The following is a 19,499-nucleotide window of genomic DNA, read 5'->3' as shown; positions in this document are numbered from 1 at the left end:
CTTTGGTAACCTAAGTGAAGACAGAGAATAAAAACTAAGATTTTTCAACAGTCTCACTTGTGCCAGTCCTGTCAGGGAATCTTACTTAAATTATCTTATTTAATGACAACTCTAAAAGGTAAGTTTTGTGTTCTTGAGAGTTAGAAAGGTTAAGTAACTTTCCTGTGCTTTCACAGCTAATTAGCATAACCTGGAATCAGCTCTAGGACTGCTCACTTCAAAATGCTAGCAAGGTGATTGTCAAAGTGATGATGATGACCATCAAATAAATGAAGAAAAATAAATTATTTTAAAAACCTAAGATTATAACACTTTTCCTTCCATGGTTAATGGTTTCTAATGCATATTTCTTCAAAAAACTGGTGGTCCCTGGTGAGTACTATTTTAACACTAGGATAGTTTCAGGGCTTTTACGAGCCACTAGAATGTTAGCTCAAGTAGAAAGAGGTTTCTCTTTTTTACTGAGGTCTCTAATAATATTATTGAATGAGTGAATTAAATGAATCCTGGTTCTAGAAACTCTACATTCATAGTGCATTTAAAAGACCATGGCACAAAAGTAGTTCCTGAGTGTTGAAAAGAATCAAAATGTATCTGGTAGTAAAATGATTCTTGGGCTGCCCAAACACTCATTAAAGCTGTCTATAAGGAGCTACTTCTTCTAACAGCAAAGTATTTTTTGCTCTGAAATCAGATTTTGCGTTCTTTCCCCATTTTGCTGGGCTATAAGGTAATAGAGTAGAAAATACTGTGGACCATATAATACCCATACCATTTTTGAAGTCTTGAGAATCAGTATCTAGCAGGGCCTAAAAACATGCCTTATCAGTGGTGTTAACAGCTCCTGAGTACCCAGGAGCAAAACATGTTCAAGCAGAGTTGCTGCTCAAAAAGTAGAATACAAAAGAAAGAAGGGGAAAAATGTATTATAGGAAGCAATTGATTAGATTTGCCTCCACTGAAATTTGTTTGCAGAGAAAATTATACTAAACATCATCTACTGAAGAAACTAACAATACATTCATCTGATAAATCATCACCATCATCTTTATCACCATCAGTTTTGAAGGAAGGAATTAGCAGCTCTTTCTTCATTCAGGCTGAAGACAGCCTCTTATGGCAGGGAATGGTCTAGACAACCTCATTGGGTCTTTCCCTAGTTTATCATGGCATCTTCATAATTATTTAGTGTTTTCAGTTCCATGGAGCAGTGAGGAGACACCACAATAGAAATGCAAGTTAAGGCTGAAAAGTGGATGTCTTTTTACAAGTGTGTTAGAAAATTGGACTTTCACTGGGAAAGCAGTTCATAGAGAAAACAGAGGAGACGAAAGCTGTCAGGTATCTAGGCCTATAATGTTGAATCACTGCCATAAGAGAGAAGTCTATTGATGTCTGGGGAAACTGAAAATGGTCATGGTAAATGGAAGCTGTATGGTTCATTTACTGCTCTAAAGGATTTCATCAGCTCTTCTGTAGGTTATAACTGCATTTGAAACTGTGAATGTTAAAGAAAGATCCAATAGCAACTACCTGAGACAGGATTAAAAACTGTATTAGATAGTTTGTCATTTTTTGAAATGCTGGTTAATGTAATGATTTACTAAAGAAATTTGAGTCAATTAAACAGTTTGTTGCAGGAAATTGTTATAAATCTGTGGGTTTGGTTTTGTTTCACAGTTTTTCACCTTTGAGCAGTACAAGAAATTGCTAGGATATGTGTCACTGTCACCAGCATTGGTAAGTGAGAGTATTTATTATACTTAAATGTGTGTGTTATTTCTTACAGCAAAATCTAGTAACAAAAACTCTTTTGATTCCCCAAGCCCAGCTACTAAAATATGAATTTGAGTTATTCAACGTTCAGCTACTTGTTGAAAGCCATCTTCCTAATAACTCACAATTTGGCTATTTTATAGCTCCCAGTGATGAATTTATGATAATAATGATATGTCTAGAAAGGCCCCATATGAGATATGGTCAAGAATATTAAATAAAGAGTATGTTTATCAAAGACCCTTTTTAAACCAAGACATGTATATGTTTACATACATACTGCACATACCTATTTATGAAAAAGTCAATATGCCAAACAGGTCAGTTTTCCAGCTTTTGCACCAGCTGTAGTAAATATAAGACTTCAGAGCCCTTGGGATAAAATCACTCTGTGCTTAGATGCAGACTGAAGGGTCTTTTATAAGAACGACTGTAAACAACTCAGCTAGGGAGAATTGTGATATTACAGTGACATATCTCATGTATTACACAAAATTCACTTGGTGATTTGAACATTTACCTACATCATTCCTCTCCTTGGTGACTTTGCTGCTTTTCACAGAAGTTAATTGTATTGAGCAAATGGCTTCTACAAATGTGTGTGCAACAGGAGCCCCCGAGAGAGCAAATGCACTGATGTCTCCCTCCAAGTCTGCAAGACAAAGCGAAACAAAATCTGCATTGGCCCACCAATTGGCAATGTACTCCAACCTCTAGGAAAATGTCCTCATTTTCCTAATAAAATGGACAATGTTTGAGAATATGACAAATAGACTGTCCGAGAAGAAGTATCTGTTATTTTTAAAAAATCATACATGCCCCTTTTCTAGGAAATATCCTGTTAGGGAACCTAATAGCATCACTTTTTGTTATGACAAAGCAATGTCTAATCCAGCTCTTGCCTATACAAGGTGGCTGGGAGGCATGGCCTCCTAGAGAGGAGCAATTATATCGTGAATCTCAAAACTAGCTAAGATTTTTTCTTTTAATTTTTCAGCAACAAATTTGGAAACAGCTTGGCAAAAAGAGGATTAAAACTTTCCTAGTGAGAAACAATAAAATATGATCTCTAGAGGGCCAGCTGGCTATTCTTCTGTCAAACATTGATACCTTGTGAGAGACTGTAGGTCTTTGGACTCTTGAGAATTGAAATAGAAAAGCATTCGGTCATTGAAGCTATCATAACCAAATGCATGCAAACTGTGTACAGTTCTCTTTTCTTGAACTCATTTATTTCAGTGACTTTTTTTGATATGGCTAGACATTTAAACAGCTGTTAAATATCCCCTGGTGCTCTCACATAAAAAGCCTAGGAGACTGGAAACCCAACAGTAAATGTAGGTTTCTGGAACAATCTATGTAACATGATCTCCTGATATCTGATCAATTCTTTTGACAAGGGACTGCTGAACACTAGTTCTGACAGCAAATGTAGCTAAGTTTTATAGAAGAACAAAAAAGGGAATTACTTGGAAGATTGCATATAGTAAGTAATAAAAACCTGGACATCTGGATTTTAGCTTTCCCAGTCAGAAGAATTTGAGACTAGTATTTTTTTTCCACTTTTGGCTTCCAAGATGGAAGTCTGAGATAAATGAATAAAATATTTGGTAAGTTATCCTATACAAATATGTTTAAAATTATAATGAAGGCAGATGAAATGAAACATCATCAGTGAGTCTCTCTCTCCTAGAATCTGTATACAATTTCATTCTTCCTTTTATTATTATTATTACTATTATTATTATTTGAGTTGGAGTCTTGATCTGTTGGCCAGGCTGGAGTGCAGTGGCATGTTCTTGGCTCACTGCAACCTCCATCTCCCAGGTTTAAGCAATTCTCCTTCCTCAGCCTCCCTAGTAGCTGGGATTATGGGCACCACCACCACCAAGCCCAGCTAAATTTTGTATTTTTAGTAGAGACAAGGTTTCACCATGTTGGCCAGCTGATCTTGAACCCCTGACCTCAGGTGATCCACCCACCTTGGCCTCCCAAAGTGCTGAGATTACAGGCATGAGTCACAGTGTCTGGCCATTCTTCCTTTTTCTGTGTGTAACAAGAACAATGGTGTTTACATGGCACTCTATGAAATGGCTTCACACATTATTTTGAGCCTTAAAATAACTGTATGAGCAGGAAAATTAGATATCATTATCTCCATTTTACAGATAAGAAAACTGGCTCATCAGAGATTCAGCAATTTATGCAACAGAGCCACAGCTAGCACCAATAGCACCTTTGTGTGAATAATGAAAAGGTGCCCTTTCTCCTGACTGAAGCCTCTCCAGGGCTTCTCTTAGCAAATGAGGGGCAAGCTGGATTCCAGCCTCCACACATCCTTGGTTGGGCACCTTTGCCTATGCGCAAGCTACTGTGTGTTACAGCTCTAGTCACACAGCCAATAAGTGCTAGAATTGGACCTAAACCCAGAACTCCTGTGTCTGGATCCTGCCTCTGTGCTTCTCTTTCTAATATTATACAACATTCCTTTCTCCTTCTTCCTCTCTTTAAGTCTCCTATTTAGAAGATGGATAATTAATAAGAGTTATCTGTTATTGCTCTTCATTGGTTTTATTCTTCTCTTGGTTGTCTAGAGTACTACCTCTTGTCCTGGAATGGGAGGTTCAGCACTAAATAATTACCTTTTTTCCAGCATCTGTTTTGGAGATTGGGGCTTTATTTCATTTTCTTTTTCTGTCTTGTGTGTGCATCTTTTAATTGTTGTGTTTATTTTTGATGCAGATTTTCTGGAAAAGACATAAGCATTCTACCTAGAGGAAAATTCTAGAAAAATCGTTCTTTCCTATCACAGAAATTCTTAACAGATAGCGAATAAGAACTTGACATACAGTCACCCTTTAATCAGTTTTTTAGATTTTATTTGAGCCCTTCAGAATAACCTAGTCATTTATTGGTCTTTCTTTTTTTTTTTTTTTTTTTTTAATTTGAGACAGGGTCTCACTCTGTCACTCAGGCTGGAGTGCAGTGGTTCTACCATAGCTCACTGCAGCCTTGAACTCTTAGGCTCAAGTGATAATCCCACCTCAGCTCCCGAACAACTGGGACTGTGCCATTCCTGTTCTAGCCATTTCTGATCTAAGCTTTTAGGTTTAGAAGACTATGTCAATTACCTGTGTTTTTTAAAATAGGGAAAAGACAAATAAAAAATAAATTTTGTTTAATAGTCCAGAATGGTGACTCTAAAAACATGACCATAGAGTTAAATGTTGACAGCTATGTTGTTACCCGAATTTAACTTTTTAGAAACATTTTATTTGTGGTTCTGCTCCTTGAATTTCCTGTATGCCCAATAAAGAAATTTAAGTACATGTTTAAAAATGAAGCTCTCCTTTTACAATTCAAATTCTCTTAATTGTTATATTTGCAGATGTTTTAGTATCCACCTTTAAATCAAACTTGCTTTTTGTTAAAGGAAAAAGTTGTTGATGGGGCTTTGACATTTTATTTTGAAATTGTTAGGATGTGGTTTGTGGCTTCTGTAATTTCTTTTTCATGAATTGTCAGCATCTAATCAAGAACTAAAGCTGTTTAGTAATGGTATATGGTGCATTTATGTAGGTTTCTCCATTCTCTTTATAACGTTCAGCTGCACAGTGTAATGAATAGGATGTTTAAATCTGTACACATGATAACTTGTTTTAAAGTACTGATTGATTTAATTTTTCTAGACATTCACCATTGCTGGATTGGGATCTGGACTAACAGAAGCCATCATAGTTAACCCTTTTGAGGTAGTAAAAGTTGGCTTGCAAGCAAATCGGAACACATTTGCAGAGGTAACCATTTAGTGTTTTTCTATTGTTGATGGCATATAAAAACTTTTTTTTTTAATTTTACTTTAGGTGCATGCTATATCTGGCATTTCTCCCCATGTTATCCCTCCCCTCCCTCCCCACCCCCTGCTGTCTCTCCCCTACCCCCACCAACTGCCCCCAGTACATGATGCTCCTCTCCCAGAGTCCACATGTTCTCGTTGTTCAACCCCACCTATGAGTGAGAACATACGGTGTTTGGCTTTCTATTCTTCTAAAACTTTTTTTTTTTGAGACAGAGTTTCGCACCTGTTGCCCAGACTAGAGTGCAATGGTGCCATCTCAGCTCACCACAACCTCTGCCTCCCGGGTTCAAGCGATTCTCCTGCCTCAGCCTCCCAAATAGCTGGGATTACAAGCATGCACCACCACACCTGGCTAATTTTGTATTTTTAGCAGAGACAGGGTTTCTCTATGGGTTGGTCAGGCTGGTCTCAAACTCCTGACCTCAGGTGATCTGACAGCCTCAGCCTCCAAAAGTGCTGGGATTACAGGTGTAAGCCACCATGCCCAGCCATAAAAACTTTTTAAGTATGGATGTGAAACAGTGGACCCAACTTTTATCCACTTATTAAAGCCATAGTAAATCACTATTAAGGGAATAGAGTAAGAAAAAGTCAAATATCTCCTGCAAGTAAAGTGTTAACAAAAATGCATTGAGATCTAATGGACAAACACTTGTTTATTCATTTTTTATTTTAGAGCGCTATCGTAATCTGAAATGACTTATTTAGAAATATTTTCCCAGCTGCTGGCAAAACTTCTTTCACATTGCACTAGAATGGACTATAGCTAAACTACTGAGGTGATAACATTAGTTTGCTTTTTAAAAAATGACCTCACTCCTTTCCCTACTACACCCACCACCCGCCCTGAAGGATTCAGATAATCCGTTAAACTTGTCTTTTGGTTAAATTCAAATGAGCAAGTTACTAAACCTGTTTAGACGTCACCACGTGGACAATGATGGGTCTTGACATTTCATCATTGGCACATGGCGTCTGTGCAGACAGCATTTCTTGGTGTGTGCTGCCTTCACTTCCTTCCAGTTACCTAATAATTCCCTTTCAACTGCCAAGTCCAGCTGCTCTTGTTTTATTCTTTTGGGTGCCAGGCACAAAGTACGGGGAAAACAAGGGAATTGGCATTCCAAATCCCTTCTTAGCATTTTAATTTAATTCCACAACTGGGTAGCATGTGGTAGAAATTGATTTGGAGTATCTGCTGACCTGGATCTTTCTGTAGCAAAGTTTCCCTGCCTACTGCTTAAGCAGCTGCTAATGGGTGGAGACCCCCTCACTCCCACCCCACTTCCCGCCTGCTGATGATGCCTGAGAGCTTCCTGGCAGCTTCTCAGGCAGGGGCATGGCGAAGGTAGGGGGGGTCCTACTCACCTTTAGCTGCCAAGACCTGGGGAGACAGGGTTGGGCTGTTATAGCAGATGGTATCTACTCAGATGAAGTCAATCCTAATTCAGGGGCAATTTTTTTTTTACTTTCAAAAAGATTATCTTAAATACAGTGACATACAGCACTTTATTAAAAAGTTGAAAATCTCTTCTCTGTATTCTAGTTTCTTTTCTCTTTATTCTTTCATGAATAAAGGAAAAAGATTGTGAGGAATAGGGGGAAGGGGAAGGAAACATTTTTTAAATGTCTTATCAATATGGAGCATTTAAAATAGTTCCCATGGTATCTGCTTAAGGCAAACTTGGTTTGTTAGACTGGGAGAATTACCAGCTAGAAGAAAATTGCAGAGACCCCTGTCCAGTGTTCCATCTTATTTCTTGGGAAGCTTGACTTGAAGCAGCAGTAAGCAGGCAGAGGAATAAACAGGACTTCAATTGCAGTTCTCTAACTAGGCAACATGTAACCACAAGGACTCATATGGGACAGAGCATCAAAAGACACTCACAGGAATGAAAATCATGAGTTATCAGGGAACCTGGGCTCATGCTAATGTTCTTTTTCTCTCCTTTGCCTTCAAGGAGGTTCTGCACTGAGTTCAAGTAAGAGCTGCTAATGTTTTCAATATGCTAATGACTTGCTAGAACACAATAAACACCCTTCCTGCCCAAAAAAGAATGTGCTGCATGTGTACATGCCACCAGTTCATCACTTACATAAATGCAGTCTGTGTAAATCATGCATATTTAGCCATTTTTAAAAGTGGGGGCCAGCGGGTAGCAGGAGCTTGTTTGGGGTCATTTCTTTTGCATAATCACTGAACTGGACATTATCAGGTATTTACTTACAATAAAATCTATTAGATGCATTATAAGATATTTTTTAAGTTAGTTTAGTTAGAATTTAACGAAGTAGTGATTATGTAGGTCACCTGCATCAGCATTTATTTACAGCAACTAGCAGAATTCAGTAGCTGAAATTAGGCGGTGTTTCGATGTGGCACATTATGGGCAATGTTGATCAAATCGAAGCAATAGGTGCTTTTACTCAACAGACAGTAATGGGATTGTGCCTGTTGTAGAAAATGTCTGAGAAAAAGAGATGACATGGTAAGAATAGAATATTTGGATCTAGTTATTTAGAAAATAACTGCTGATCATTTATGCTAATATCTCATAGGTCTTTTATCTAGGACTCAATAATCCCAAAGCTTTCTTCATTGACTAGCTCCTTCTTTTATCCAACAAGGGAATAGATACCCCTAGGTAACCTGTGCCTGTGTATGGCCAGGAATAATTCTTGCTTTCTTCACTCTAAGGCTTTGTGTTAGCATCTAATCAAGTTGTTAAGTATAAAAGGGAGATGGGGAGAAAAAGGAAGAAGAGGAGGAAGAGAAATTGAAGAAGAAAAGAATTAATTTAATGTCTATTGCCTTTAAAGATTTGACTTAAAAAAATTAATCCAAGCATAAAAGTAATGCATATTTATGTTAAAAGCACCAAAAATATACACGTATTTCTTAAATATGTATGTATAAGTGCACTAAAAATCTAGACTCTAGAGCAGCAGTGCTGTCTAATAGAAATATGTGAGCTACATTTTTAGTAGCTGCATTTAAAAAAAATAAACAGGTGAAATTAATTTAATAATGAATTTTATTTAACCCAGTATATTCATTTTTCTGAAGACAATTTTTAGAGCAATTTTAGGTACACAGCAAAATTGAGCAAAAGGTAAAGGCTTCATATGAACCCCATTCCCCTACACATGCATATACACGCATCATCTTCCCCATGATTAACATCCCCCATCAGAGCAGTCCATTTGTTTCCATTGATGAACCTACATTAACACATCATTATCACCCAAGTCCATAGTTTACATTAGGGCTCACTCTTGGTGCTGTACCTTCTATGAGTTTGAACAAATGTGTAATGACATATATTTACCATTATAATATCATACAGAGTAATTTCACTGCCCTAAAAATCCTCCATGTTCTGCCTATTCATCCCTCCCCACCCAGCTTAATCCCTGGCAACCACTGATCTTTTTACTGATTCCATAATTTTTCTTTTTTTGGGGGGGAGGGAAGGAGGAAGGGAGGAAGGCAGGAAGGGAGGGAAGGAGGAAGGGTGGGAGGAAGGAAGGGAGGAAGGGGGGAGGGAGGGAGGGAGGGAGGGATGGGAGAGAAGGAAGGAATTCAAGTGATGAGAGAGACATTGCCGACCTGGATCTAGAGGTTTACAAGTTGATTTCTTTTTTTGAGAGAAGGAAAGAAAAAAAATGAGTAAAGGAGAGAAAGAAAGAGGAAGAGAGAGAGGGAGGGTGAACGGAAATATTGCTTTATTCGAAAAAAAATGGGTATTAATAATGGCCAATCAATGTTTCATTTAAACCTATGAGTAGGTGTGATGTGGTATTGACAAGAATGTATATTTTATGTATTTGAAGTGGAGAGCTCTATAAATATTTATTAAGTTTACTTGTTCTGGATCTGAGTTCGAGTCCTTCATATCCTTATTAATTTTCTGTCTCATTGAATGTAAGTCTCTATGTATCTGGGTGTTAGGATCGTTAGCTCTTGTTGTTGTATTGATCCTTTTATCACTATATCTTTGTTGCTTTAAAATCTATTTTATCCGCTTCGAGAATTGCAACTCCTGCTTTTTTAAATTTATTTATTTATTTATTTATTTATTTATTTATTTATTTTTGCTCTCCATTTGGTTGGTAAATCTTTCTCCATCCCTTTGTTTTGAGTCTTTTGTGTATCCTCGCATGTGAAACAGGTCTGGATGTAACATGCCTTTGGGTTTTGGCTGTGTCTTTTGATTGGGGGATTTAGTCGATTTAAATTTAGGGTTACTGCCACTTGATGTTAACTGGCTGTTTGATCCATTCATTGATGAAAATTCTTCTTTATGTTGGTGCTCTTTACTTTTTGGTATATTTTTAATAAGGCTAATACTGGTTGTTTCTTTCTGTGTGTAATGCCTCTTTCAGAAGCTCTTGTAAAGCAGGCCTGGTGGTATAAAATCTCTGAGTACTGGCTTGTTCATAAAAGATTTTATTTTTCCTTCAGTTGTGAAGCTTAGTTTGGCTGGATATGAAATTCTGGGCTGAAGGTTCTGTTCTTTGAGGATGTTGAATATTGGCCCCCACTCTCTTCTGGCTTGTAGAGTTTCTGCTGAGAGATCTGTTGTAAGTCTGATAGGCTTGCCTTTGTGGGTAACCTGACCCTTCTCTCTGGCTGCCCTTAGTATTTTCTCCTTCGTTTCAACCCTGGTGAATCTAACGATTATGTGCCTTGGGGTTGCTCTTCTTGAGGAATATCTTTGTGGTGTTCTCTGTTACCTGGGGTTGAATACTGACCTGCTTTGCTAGTTCAGGAAAATTTTCCTGAATAATATCCTGAAGGGTATTTTCCAGCTTGGATTCATTCTCTCCATCACATTCAGGTACACCTATCAATCGTAAATTTGATCTTTTCACATAGTCCCACATTTCTTGGAGACTTTGCTCATTCCTTTTTATCCTTTTATCTCTAATTTTGTCTTCTTGTTTTCTTTCATTAAGTTGGGCTTTGACCTCTGTTATCCTTTCTTCTGCTTGAACAATTCGAGTGTTTAAACCTGTGCATACTTCCCGGAGTTCCTGTATTGTATTCTTCAGTTCCATTAATTCACTTATATTCCTCTCTAAGTTGTCTATTCTCAATAGGATTTCGTAAAACCTTTTTTCAAAGTTCCTAGTTTCTTTATGTTGGGCTACAACATGTTCTTTTAACTCACAGAAGTTTCTTATTATCCATTCCTTGAAGAGTGATTCTGATATTGGGATGTGCTCGTTCTCCATCAAGCCTTGTTCCATTTTGGATGTGGAACTGTGATCATCTTTAGAGGGAGAGGCATTCTGATTTTGAGTATTCTCAGCCTTTTTATGCTGGTTTCTTCCCATCATTGTAAATTTATCCTCCTGTCGTCTTTGAAATTACCAACTTTCAGATTAGGTCTCTTGATTGGACTTCCAAGTTGTTAGTTCCCAGGGCCAGAACGACAGCGTTAAGACTGATGGTGCTTTTCTGCCCAGGATTCTCCTGTCTGGCTTCCTTCTTGTGTCCGTAATGGGTGACTCTGCCTTCCCTGGGCTCCAAACCTCAGTCAGAAGAGGAACCAGTCTCGTTTACTCTGCGCTGAGAGCTGCCGCGCTGAGGTGCCGTCACAGCCGCTGCGCCGGTCTCTGGAGTCGTGCTGGGGACCCATGTGGGTCCTCCAAACCTCGGTCAGAAGGGGAGCCGACCCTGTTTACTCTGCTCCCAGAGCTGCTGCACCGAGGTGCTGGCGAAGCCACTGCGCTGGCCACAAGAGACACACTGGCGGCCCCTGTGGGTCCTCCAAGCCTCAGTCAGAAGGGGAGCCAGCCCTGCTTACTCTGCTCCAAGAGCTGCCGCGCCGAGGTGCTGGCGAAGCCACTGCACTGGCCACAAGAGTCATGCTGGCGACCCATGTGGTTCCTCCACTGGGGAATCTTCTGCTCCGTGAGCAACCAGAATTTGTCTGAAAGTGTGGCATCCTCTAGTTCTCTGCGCTTTGACTGAGAGCTGCAATCCCGAGATGTTATCGATCGGCCATCTTGGATAGTTCCCCATAATTTTTCATTTCAATGTGTAATTGACATAAAAATTATATGAGATATTTGCATTCTTTTTTTATGCTAAATTTTTAAATCTGGTATATATTTTATGCTAACAGCACATCTCAACTAAAAAATTTTAGGTTCTCATGGCCACATGTGTAGTAACTTCTATATAGGATAGTTCAGGTATATAGGAGTTCATACTAAAATCCACACCTCTGGAGAGGAGATTAGAATAGAGGAGGAGAAGATGAGAGTTTAAGAGAAATGCTTTGTGATGTTGAATGTTTTAACACAAGAATGTATTCATGTTTTGTCTGTGAACATTTGCTTTCAAAAGTAATGCAAGCTCATTGTAGAAAATTTAGAAAATACAGAACCGTTTAAAGAAAAGTATATTATCCAGAGGAAAGCCTTCTAATGGCTCTGCCAAGATCAAGCCCTGCTTTCAGGGAAGACCTTCTCAGCTGATCAGGTGGGAATGACTTGCTGGCCTATCTTGGGGCTCAACCTTGCATAATTCAGGTGCCATGATTTCATTTATAGGAACAGAACCCCCATTTTTCCTACTCTGTAATTTCTAACAGAGTTTGAACTTTGCCAGTTACTGAAGAGCGTATACAATCAGAGCCATGTAGAAAGGAAGAAGAATCTTGTGGGGAGAGACACCGAAGTTCTCATTACACTTTTTACCATTCTCCAGCAGTGTGGTCTTAAACAGCATACCTGCAGTTCCCTCACTGGTGAAATGATAGTGATTAGTTCATCTCCTTACAGCAAGGCACCTGTGTAGAGGTTGGAAGGACAAGCCCTGGAGGGAGACCTCAGTTGTTGACTATGTGACAACCTCACATTTTCTACCCTAACCCTAGCCCAGTTTCCTTGTTTGTTAGGAAAAAATAATAGCAATAGCCATGTCAAACAGTCAAATGAGGGTTAAATGAAACTATATAAAGCTGAGCTGTCAATATGATCTAGCATACAGTGATGGTTTTATTACAACATGCTTTTTATGAGAATTTAAATGTGTTAATATATGCAAAGGTCTTAACACAGAGCCTGGTAAATGGTAGGCATTCAACCAATGATAACTATTTCTAGGTGCAAGTTGACCTTACAAATCCATAAGTTTAAATAGAGACAGATTTATTTTGAGATAATGCCCCAATTAATATTAAGCAGTCATAGCTGACTCCAGTTGTGGGGACTAACACAGCTCACTGAGCAATGGTCTTCTCCTGAAGTGTGCCTTAGTTCATTCTCAGATGCCAGTGCCATCCATTCAGCCTGAATTCCTTATCAGGGCTTTTGGACTGGCAGCTTGCTTGCAGTGCCTGTTGATGAGGTTTTTAAACTGAGATAAGGGTCCGTTATCATATAACAGTAGCTGGATATCCATTTACTGTAAATAACTAGCACTTAGCAGCAGAAGTTAGAAATGAAACTAAAAACATTTGAGGTCACTCTGGGAAGAATTCTACCACAATCAAGAAAGTCTTCCCCTGGAACAGCTGTATAAAGTTAACATGAATTATTGGTTAAGCCTTCTTAATCACTTCACATGGAAGATTATGAACTAAGCTCATTTTCAGCCTTTTCAGTCAGCTCTTAGTTGTGGTGGAATACCAAATGGATGCGCTACCTGGAGAATGGTCAACTGCCTTGACCACATCTTTAAGAAAAACAGAGCATGTACCCTGTAGATTCTTATTTTTGCAGATAGGTAGCTCTTGTGCTGCCAATTGGGAGAATTTCTCAGGCAGCATGTCTGCTGTTCAACCTGTCTACTCTCATCTTTTGGACATAAACCACCATGGAGTCCTACACAGTGTATTTTGGATTTTCCTATCTCTTGAGCCTGAGGTGGTGAGGCAGTGGGGTCTTTTAAACATGTAATTCCCAAGCAACTTCCAGCAAGAAGTTGCTGCAGCTGAGACGGGTTCTGAAGTGGAGAATAGCCAAGGACCACAGTAGCCAATATGATACTTAATATAATACGAAAGTATTCTGGGCAATGGGGGAGAGATAGAGATGGAACAAAGGAACTGCTGCAGTTCCAGGTGCAGAGAGCATGGTCTAGAAGAAGGTGTGGGCAGTTCCTTTGCCCATGTGGGGCAGGCCTGGCTGGCAGAAGGCCAGAATGGTGCCTTCTGAAGCACAGGGTCCAGGGCAAGGGCCCTGCTAGCCAGGATCCAAGTACAGCACTGGCATAGAGCAGAAGTTCCTGTTATTTTCTTGGCAGCTGAATGATAGGAACTGGAGTCCTGGAGCTGCAAGTGGTTTCCATCAGGACTTCCGAAGAACAACGGGTACTGTGCATGCTCCAGCTGCCCCAGGGTCTCCCCTCTGATCCTCTAACCATTCAGATGTATGTTACCCACAAAATATGCCTCCCACCCAGTTTAACCATAAACTGTTTTTAAAAATTGTGGTGAATTTAGTTCTTGATACTGCCCTCATATGCTTCCAACTTATGTATAAAATGTTTTAATAAGTGTGCTTGTCTCACCTCTACTTCTTAAATTACCACCATATCAGTCAAAGACTATAATCCCTGCTATACTTCCTCCAATTCCAGTACCAGAGTCTTGGCCAGTATCTTAAACTTCACAGTGAATGAAGAAAACCGGTCTCTAATTTAAATATGCTTGACCTTCTGTGGGGAGCAAAGTAATCACAGCTTTGTCATGCTCTGGTTTGGTTCACTGGGTGTAAAAATGTATGTGGATAAAATCAGGATAGACCCAAATTTCCCCCAATCCTTCAAACTAAACCCAGGCAAATTGTTGCCCTGATCTCGTCTCTTTGGCTTGGGACTAAGCTTGCCCAACGATTTCTCTATTGAAGATGGTTTCACATCCAGTCTTTCCAATGTGACTTTGTAGCTTGCTGTCCTTACAGGACCTCCCCAAACTGGGTGCATTGGTTTTTATATGTATATTTATAAGAACTAGAAGTCCCCTATCAGTTGTGCTAAGGCAAGTGGTGTTTGGCTGGCATGCTCTGCTAACCTGGAAAATGTGAATTTCTCCCCAGAAGCAAAATCTGCAAGAATTGTTTCCCAGTTTTTCTCTCCACTTTGAAATCTACTTCAAAGTTATTATTTGGCTAAAGGGTTATGTTTTTCTTCCCTTGAGGTCTATAGGATTTGCCTCTGATGTGTGGCTGGGGCACAGGTTTTTCTTCTACTCTTGTCATTTTTTATCTACGTTACAGATGAACATAATCATTCTCACCCCAGATATGAAACTAAACCTATAGGAAATTGCAAAAGTCTGTTTTACCTCTATTTAGTCTTTAAAGATGTTTAGCCCAAGGAAGAAATAGTGTTCTACCTTGCTCTGATTAGCATTTTAAGGACCAATGAACAAATAGCAAATGTGTAATTGATGGTAAAATCTTTAAAGATAGGGATTTTTTTTTAATTAGCTCAGGGGTCTTTTTTTAATTAGCTCAGGTAGATATAATTCTACACACCTTATCCTGGGAACTTACTAATCTAATAGAGACCAACTAGATCATGTATGATATCACAAAACTTAGTGAGTATGTTCTCCACAGAAAATCAACAAATATTTAACTAAAGTTATAATATTACATAGGGTCAACTTTATATTGATAAAGTAAATTGAAGGGCTGTATTTTGTTATCATCTCTTTCAGGAGAGAGAGGAGTTAAGTTATACAGAGAGTAAGTGTGAGGCTCTGTTTACAGATAGTGCGAGAAGCCAGCTTCAAGGGCATATCAACATTTATGATGATGTATTGGGTCAAGTTCAAATTTTTCCTGCATTACTGTGTGAAACACTACCTGGCAACAATTCAGTACAGAAATTATTTCTTTCCAGTTTATGATTGCTGTGGGCAGAAGAGAAAATTATGCATATGAATCCATTCCTATAGTTATCTTTCAATAATATCTAAGGCAGCAGCCAAGTTGTCTATCTATTATCATTTACAGAAAATAGACTTGTCTTCCATTCAGCTGTGCCAGGAACCCTAGATTTTTGCTTTCAGAATGAAGACTTTGAAGTAATGATAATAGCTACCATTTACAGAATATCTACTGTATACCACTCTGCAATTTGCCTTATGTGAGTTTTTCCCTTTATTTGATTTTTTAAAAATATTTATATAATTTTGTAAATCATTAACATAATACTTTTTTAATAAGTCAAGTAAGACAGAGCTGTATAAAGAAAAATTGATTGATTTTCGCCAACATCTCCCTCTTAGCCTATCCCACTGGTTGCCACTGGTCACCCTTCCACTTTTCCTGATGTTCACACCCAGTTAATAATTTCAAATCATCTCTTTATCTCTCTAAGGTTGGTGGCTTTATCCACATTTTATAAGGTAGAGAAAATAAAGCCCAAAAATGTTAGCTCTAAAAAAACTGAACCTTAGATGTCTCTGTCATTGAACATTAACATAGATGTCTCAACGTACTATTTTCGTTGGAATAAGGAAAACTGAATAATTAAGAAGCTCAATGGAAAAGCAAAAGAAAGTGTTTCTGGGACCACAAAAGCAAAGGAAAGTGTTTCTGGGACCACAAAGAAGCAAAGCCTCCTTTTTTGTTGCCAGACTTCCCTGAGTTGTAATCCATGCGGCCACAGCACTGTCACCTTCCTCCCAGCTCTGCTATCGGTGGAGGGGCAAGGCACAGGGTCAGCGTCTCATCACCCGCAGGACACTGTGCTCCTCCAGGGCTGGTTATTGAATAGCAGTCTGATATTGACATAGCTTTGTGGCTTGGTATCTGGGAGGGGTTTTCCACAGCAAATTCTTCTCCACTCACTGGTTGTTTGCAAATAGACCTGTTCATCCAACATACACTGGATAGACTCTAATTATACCTGGGTGTCTTTTTTGTTCAAAATCCTGCCCTATGAAAACAAACTGTAATGATGAATTCGTGAAATATCTAAGCTAAAAGAACTATAAATGTGGACTTTTAAAGCCTGATTCTTCTCCTTTCACTTACGTTTTGCTCTCAAATAAAAGGAAGGTTTTTCTTTGATTTTTAAATTTTCCAAATGTATGAAAATGCTTCAAGACCTCATTTGAGTAATGAAAAGTATGAATGATCTTCATTTCCTGAAGAGCAAGCATATTTTCCTACCTTTATGGAGCAACTGGGTCCCCCCTTTTCAAACAAGGCAGTATTTCTCTGAGGGCCCAGATATGGACACTCACTCACTCATCTGGTTTGCTTTCCAGCCATGTGATGAAACTCGGTGCAACACCCATATTCAATTGGCTTTCAAATGCAACCCATCCACCTTTCCATAGGAACGCATGGGGAGAGTGCTTTCTTTTGACATACTGTAACTAGAACTCTTCTTTGGCCTTAGAGATGGAGGAAATCCACTGACACACCCAAGCCTGTACCCACTGGCCATACTCTGACTTGTATTTACCCAGGGAACAATGCCTGCTGCCTAAAATCCTGTCTGTGATCTCACGAGCTAATCAGAGCCAGGTATGGTCACCATGCAGATCGGAGAACTCCAGAAAAAATAGCTCAGGCTGCCACAGGTCATCTCAGTGATTTGTTGGTAGTACTGGGCTCTCAGAAAGTAAGGATTCAGTGCCCCAGAGTGGTGCCTGGGAGCTTCATTTACACCAAGGATCTTCTCTCTCTCTCTTCAATTTTTTTTTTTTTTTGTATTTTAAAATATATTTTATTGTATATATTTGAGGTTTACAAAATGATGTTATGGGATACAGATAGTAAAATGGTTACTATAGAGAAGCAGATTAACATATCTATCATCTCACATAGTGACTTGTTTGTGTGTATGGCAAGAGCAGCTAAAATTTACTTATTTAACAAAAATTTCTAAAACAGTACAATACACTTTTTTTTTGAGATAGAGTTTCCCTCTTGTTGCCCAGGCTAGAGTGCAATGGCACAGGCTCAGCTCACCACAACCTCCACCTCCACCCCAGGTTCAAGCGATTCTCCTGCCTCAGCCTCCTAAGTAGCTGTGATTACAGTCATGTGCCACCATACCCAGCTAATTTTGTATTTTTAGTAGAGATGGGGTTTCTCCATGTTGATCAGGCTGGTCTCCAACTCCTGACCTCAGGTGATCCAGCCAATTTGGCCTCCCAAAATGCTGGGATTACAGGCATGAGCCACTGCACCCGGCCAGTACAATACAATTTTAACTGTAGTCCTCATGTTGGACATTAGATCTCTAGAGCTGATCATCCTGCTAACACTTTGCACCCTTCCACCTGCATCTCCCCACATCCCCCTACTCCTCACATCACTCCTAGTAACCACTGTTTTATTCTACGTGTATATTTGACTATTTTGTTTTGGATTCCACATATAAGTGATCATGTGATATTTTTCTTTCTGTCTTTGGCTTATTTCACCTATGATCTGCTTTTTTATTTTTTTATTTTGAAACAGAGTCTAGCTCTGTCTCCCAGGCTAGAGTGCAGAGGCGAGATCTCACCTTACTGCATCTTCCACCTCCCTGGTTCAAGTGATTCTTCTGCCTCAGCCTCAAGAGTAGCTGGGACCACAGGCGTGAGCCACCACGCCCGGCTAATTTTTGTATTACTAATAGAGACAGGGTTTCACCATGTTGACCAGGCTAGTCTCAAACTCCTGACGTCGTGGTCCACTGGTCTTGGCCTCCCAAAGTGCTGGGATTATAGGTGTCAGCCACAGTGCTCAGCTAAGGTTCTGCTTTTTAAGTTAAACGTCTGAATACCTTTTTAAACAGAAATTTGATTGCATATCCCATAACCATTATAGAATACTCTCATAGGTTAATATAAAAATTATCAATATATCTGTTCATGTAAAAATCAAAGCAAACGTATTTGTTGAGTGTCATCCCAATCCACGTATTCTTCCATGCTTTTCAGTTTGAGAGCAGTCAATGAAGGTATAACCCGGTTAGAGTGCAATTTGGCCCACAATTGGTAACTAAATATGAAAATTGGAGTGAATCTAAATATTAGAAAGCAACTGAGCTAGGTTGGATAGTATTGGAATCATTTGGCTGATGACCTGCTGGGTTGGATATTATTGGAATCGTTTGGCTGATGATGCTAATCAGTTACCATTTTGTTTTTAAATGGAAGCTTCATAATCAAATAAGTTTAGTAAAATTCCTTGTGTTTACAGAGATCTAGTCAAAATGATTCTATATTTTCCTATTTAAGCATCCTAGTGGAAGTCATCTTTTGCCTTTCTAATTAAATATTTGCTTACATGTGTGTAATACAATGTCCCTGAATGAAGAAGAAAACACACTATCATACTTTTACTTCTAATTTTTATAGACATTTGAGTTCCTGTTTTCTTTATCCCAAAGTCTCCATTTGCTAGAAAAAAAAAATGTATTTGTACTATTATGCATCTGTTACTTATATGGTTGGATTATCAAACTCTAAAATTCTTATTACAAGTGTGGAAAAAACAACATTGAATTAGATGTAGAATTCTGCTTAAGCCATTTATTAGCAGCATTTTATCTTAGGCATGTTGCTTAACAATCCTTTGTTTCCTCACCTGAAAAATGAGATACGCCAGCTGTCTACCTTACAAGGTTGCGGAGAGAAGCAATCAGATATGTTAGGATGGCAGAACCACCAAAAGTGTAAAAGTTCAGATTTGGAGTCCAAAGAACCTCAGTTGGAGCTTTGTTGTTACCACTAACTCTGTAATCTTGGGCAAGTAACTTCTAAGCCTTAGTTTCTTTATCTGCCAAATAGGGGTCATGATAAGAACTATCTCACACATTATTGAGAAGATTAAATGACACTATAAAGTGCTGAGCAGGTATGATAATGGTTAAAGGTTATTGAGCACTTCCTGT

The 19,499-nt window shown here is 38.9% G+C and overlaps 1 protein-coding gene across 4 annotated transcripts in view; it reads left to right on the top strand.

Moving 5' to 3' along the window:
* SLC25A21 (solute carrier family 25 member 21) overlaps window positions 1-19,499 on the top strand; it is a 539,864-nt gene that overhangs the window by 488,233 nt on the left and 32,132 nt on the right. For all 4 annotated transcript variants that reach the window (XM_002753830.7, XM_054240624.2, XM_035260364.3 and 1 more), the window contains 2 exons: window positions 1,681-1,740; window positions 5,466-5,573. In XM_002753830.7, the coding sequence (XP_002753876.1) occupies window positions 1,681-1,740; window positions 5,466-5,573 (168 nt within the window). The remainder of the gene's footprint in view (window positions 1-1,680; window positions 1,741-5,465; window positions 5,574-19,499) is intronic.

Source organism: Callithrix jacchus, chromosome 8 (genome assembly GCF_049354715.1).
Source record: "Callithrix jacchus isolate 240 chromosome 8, calJac240_pri, whole genome shotgun sequence".
Lineage (NCBI taxonomy): Eukaryota > Metazoa > Chordata > Mammalia > Primates > Cebidae > Callithrix > Callithrix jacchus.
Note: the sequence above shows the minus strand (reverse complement) of the source record. Positions and strands in the feature narration are given on the sequence as shown.